General features: G+C 36.6%; 1 protein-coding gene across 1 annotated transcript; it reads left to right on the forward strand.

Moving 5' to 3' along the window:
• Nucleotides 1–913: 913 nt before the first annotated feature.
• Nucleotides 914–1,851, forward strand: LOC133724187 (abscisic acid receptor PYL2-like). Its single transcript, XM_062150907.1, has one exon. The coding sequence runs from the start codon at nt 980–982 to the stop codon at nt 1,550–1,552; it is 573 nt and encodes a 190-aa protein (XP_062006891.1). The 5' UTR covers nt 914–979; the 3' UTR covers nt 1,553–1,851.
• Nucleotides 1,852–4,314: the final 2,463 nt, after the last annotated feature.

Here is a 4,314-nt window from a genome sequence, read left to right on the forward strand (position 1 = left end):
ATGTAACGTACTTCAAAGTCTGCATATTCATAATTTTAAAATGATATAGAACAAATCGACAATTTATATAGTCGTCATGTAACTTAACGTACTTCAAACATTGCATGATCACAATTTTAATATAATTATAGAAAAAATTCACAATTGTAGTTGTCATGTAACGTAATCCAACCGTTTGCATGATGCATTTTAAAATTAATTAGGAATAATATACTTGAAATTCAAAAGTTCGCGCGATCCTGCTTAGGAGTTAGGCCGTTGGTAAAGAATACTGATTAGTGGTTTTTCCTTTCCTTTTTCAAAATAGAACAAACACCTACTAGTCTCGCGTTATATAAACTTGGATTTTATTCTTTGGTAACTCACTAATTATTTTAGCAATATATTCATGATGTGGTCAGCTTGAATGAGAAACATGATCACTCCCAACTCCCCCATGCAACTTGTGTTTGTTTTCTAATAATATTCTAACCACTTTTGATAAAAGTAATCTCACTGAGTTATACAAAAACAAATCTTTCACGAAAGCACCACCTCACGTTCATCTCCTTTCCAACACCAGCTAACTTTGTCTCTGCGCATTTGTCTTTGTCGCATTGCCACAATAAGATTGAGCTAAAGAACCAAGACCTTCCCAATATAGTTAAGATAGGCCCCATTACACTAATTCTCTCAATTTGGAACTAAGCACACTTTTTAAACAAATTGACAAAAAATATGTGGTACTACTACTGTGGTAGTTATGACTTGGTTGCACCACTTAATCACAAAAGGACAGTCTCGGACGATGAAATATTTCCCAGGGGTATGTTTGTCCCGATCAAAATATGTCAAAGGATATTAACCCTCATGCGTGCGTTCATTCATATATATCTTCAATGATAGAAGCTTCAATGAACAACAGTACCAAAGCCAGAGCCAGAGCCACCCTCGTTCTTTCTTCTTGTTCTTTTTGTTCTTGCTCTTGTTCAAGTTTTCGATGGAGTCGAGCCAAAGGGAACCTCCTCAGGGGCTAACCTCCGAGGAACTTTCCGAGCTTGAGCCCCTCATTGGCACCTACCACAAATTCGACCCCTCCCCCAACACATGCACGTCCCTAATCACGCAACGAATCGAAGCTCCGACCGGACTCGTCTGGCCCTTAGTTAGGAGCTTCGACAACCCCCAAAAGTACAAGCACTTCATCAAAAGTTGCAACATGAGCGGCGACGGTGGTGTCGGCAGTATAAGGGAGGTCACCGTGGTCTCGGGCCTCCCAGCGTCCACGAGCACCGAGAGGCTCGAGATACTGGATGATGACAAGCACGTGCTGAGCTTTCGGGTCGTCGGAGGCGAGCACAGGCTCAACAACTACAAGTCAGTCACTTCGGTGAACGAGTTCGAGAAAGACGGCAAGGTTTACTCGGTGGTTTTGGAGTCGTATGTGGTTGATATCCCGGAAGGAAATACCGGAGAGGATACGAAGATGTTTGTGGACACTGTGATCAAGTTGAACCTGCAAAAGCTTGCTGTGGTGGCCATGGCAAATCTACATGGCGGTGGACATGAATAGTTTGATGCCATGGTGGTCAACTATTAGTCGTTAGCGTTGTTCTTTGCAAGTTGGCATGGATATCGATCTCTTATTTTTGATGAAATGGATATCGATCTCTGTTCTGCTCTCTTCTTCCATCTTTTTTTTTTAATTCACTTGGTACAGTTGGGGATTGATTAATGCACATTTTAATTAGTTTTGTTGGGGTCATTGGGTACCCCAGATTATTATTCAAGTTATCTGTTATTGAGCATTATTTTTATACGTTGTCAACTTGTCATCCAATTTTCTCTTCAATAAAAGTCACAAAAGCTAGCAAAAGACATCCTTTTGGTTTCATATAAAAATATTTTATCTGCCCATATTTTCGGCCATAAAATTTGCAGTTGTGTTATAATATAACGTCCCCTGAACTTTAAGTATCGAGTTTATGATCTGATTGTACAAGTTACGACTAATTTCATTTTATTTATGTTTCGAGTCAATTTTTTTTGCTTCAATTAAAACTAGGTAATTGTTGGGTATTGTAATTTGCTAGTTGCTACTTTATCATTTCATAATTTTAATAGTTTGATCGTGTCTCATGATGTATTATCAACGGGACAACCACTGCAACCACTGTAAGTAGCCTAGTGGTTCTTGTCTAGTTGGGTGTGTTCCCCAACCTAGATTCGAACTCCGAAGCTGTCAAAGTGGTCAGACACTGTGCTGCAATGCACAGTTGGAACATTTCACGTGCGCCGAAGGGGTTTATCTTGGACTTATGAAGCTTTTGGGTTCCCCTTGACAAAGTCAAAAAAAAAAAAAAAAATTCAACGGGACGATAATATCAAAACAAAACAAAAAAATAATAATTATTTCTTTAACCATCGAGTAAGGTTGTCGTGCATACATGTACATTTTTCATACATGTTGTCTCCTCCTCGCTCTTGTACTTCTTCTTTTCTTTTCTTCGAAATAAAATTCAATAAGAGATGAGCCGTCTAAGCTACTCATCTGTTTATTAAAAAAATATATATAATATATTATAAATTTGACAGCGCATGGTTTTTTATTTTAAAAGAGGATTAAAGGGTTTCACTTCTGCCCTCATGGTGATTCGAACCCATGACTTCGTACATAAGTAGTGGATGCTCTAACCACTGAGCTAACACCACAACGCATGGTACCTCTTTGAAAATTCATGCCCTAACTAACAGAAGTTTTCATTGAGGCAAATACAGTTCTCACTAGAGTAAAATATATTTTAATTTGAGTAATAAAATGCCTCACGTACGAAGTTCAACTCAAAATTTAATTTTCAATTGACCACATTAATATAAATTTTTACCTCTTGTTATGATTACGACAACATGAGTATGTCTTATTGTTGTCTAATAATTAGACCGATTGTTCAAATAACGAAGTTGTGGCAACAACAACAATATGCTGTGATGCGGTGATATTGACCCAATAGAGTTATAATTGATTGTAAAATGCAATTATCACTATAATACATATAAATACTGTTTTAACATGAACTCAAAATCAATGAAAACTTGTTTCAGCACTAGCCATCATTGAGCATCTATATCTATGATTCTACGTTGTGCATGCACCATTAAAGCGAGCATATGTTTTCAATCATCTATATATTGTCCTATGCTTGTAGGGCAGTAGGGGTTCCCCACACCCCAAACAAACTTGAAAATATACAGTCTTTCGATCTATTTGTCATTTTGTCCTACAACGACTGTTAGTTTAAGGCTTTAAGCTAGCTTTGGATGCGTTTAATGTGCAACATAATTAGTCCCCATCTCTTATCGGCATTTTGTCAAGCAGTGTTTTCGTGCACTCTAATATATACAAAGGACGTATTCATAGAGCTCAAATATCCGGCGAAGAAATTGATGGGTTTCTGCATGCCTTTGTGTCCTTTGCATTATTGGAGAAAAAGCATATTTAGAGCTGTTGAGATCGAGTTCATCAAAGAGTGGATATAGCTAGCTAGCTAGGTATATGACTAATTTGGTGGTGATTTTTTCGTGTGGCTAAAATTTCAACCCTGAATTCAACGGCAAGAACACAAGAAAAGGGAGATTTTGTTCGTGGTGACTTGTGACTTGTGAGCAAAACCTAATTAGGGCACATGTGATCATCACGATCCAGTCGTTTGTGGCCACTTATACATCTCCATTTTATTTAACATTGATCTATCCCGTCGGTAGAAACTCTCCATACATGCTTAAGGGCTCGTTTGGTAGTGGGTAAAATAAATTAGTGAATCTTTCCATGGTTCTTACGAAAAATGTGATATATAAAGTTTGAAGACTTGAGAAAAATGTGATATAGAAAACTAGAAAGCTTGGACATTTAGTGCAAGGGAAAAACTTCTTTACTATTATAATTAAAAAGAAAAGATGGTTGGTTGAATGCACTCATTCACTTTACTAATTATTACTGAGTATTTTCATGCTTTTCAACTATTCATGTTCTAGTCACTTTCTAAAGATCATTATTATGAAAAAAAAAAACTAAACTAGGAAAGAGACGAAAAAGCTTCTATGTACTGCCAGTTCAAGAAAAAGTGACTCATCACTTATTAGCTGATCTCAGGTTTTGATATTTGTAATCAACCTTTTTTTAATAATAAAAAAGTGCACATGATGTTATCTAACTGTTTGTTTCTGTTAGTGAAAATGCACATCAATTCCTAAGAAAGACAATCAAATTGTTAACTTATTTATATTTCTTAAACAAATGTACAATTTAACAATTAAGGTCCCTTAAGAAAAGATATG

The sequence above is a fragment of the Rosa rugosa genome, unplaced genomic scaffold, assembly GCF_958449725.1.
Source record: "Rosa rugosa unplaced genomic scaffold, drRosRugo1.1 SCAFFOLD_207, whole genome shotgun sequence".
NCBI classification, from domain to species: Eukaryota; Viridiplantae; Streptophyta; class Magnoliopsida; order Rosales; family Rosaceae; genus Rosa; species Rosa rugosa.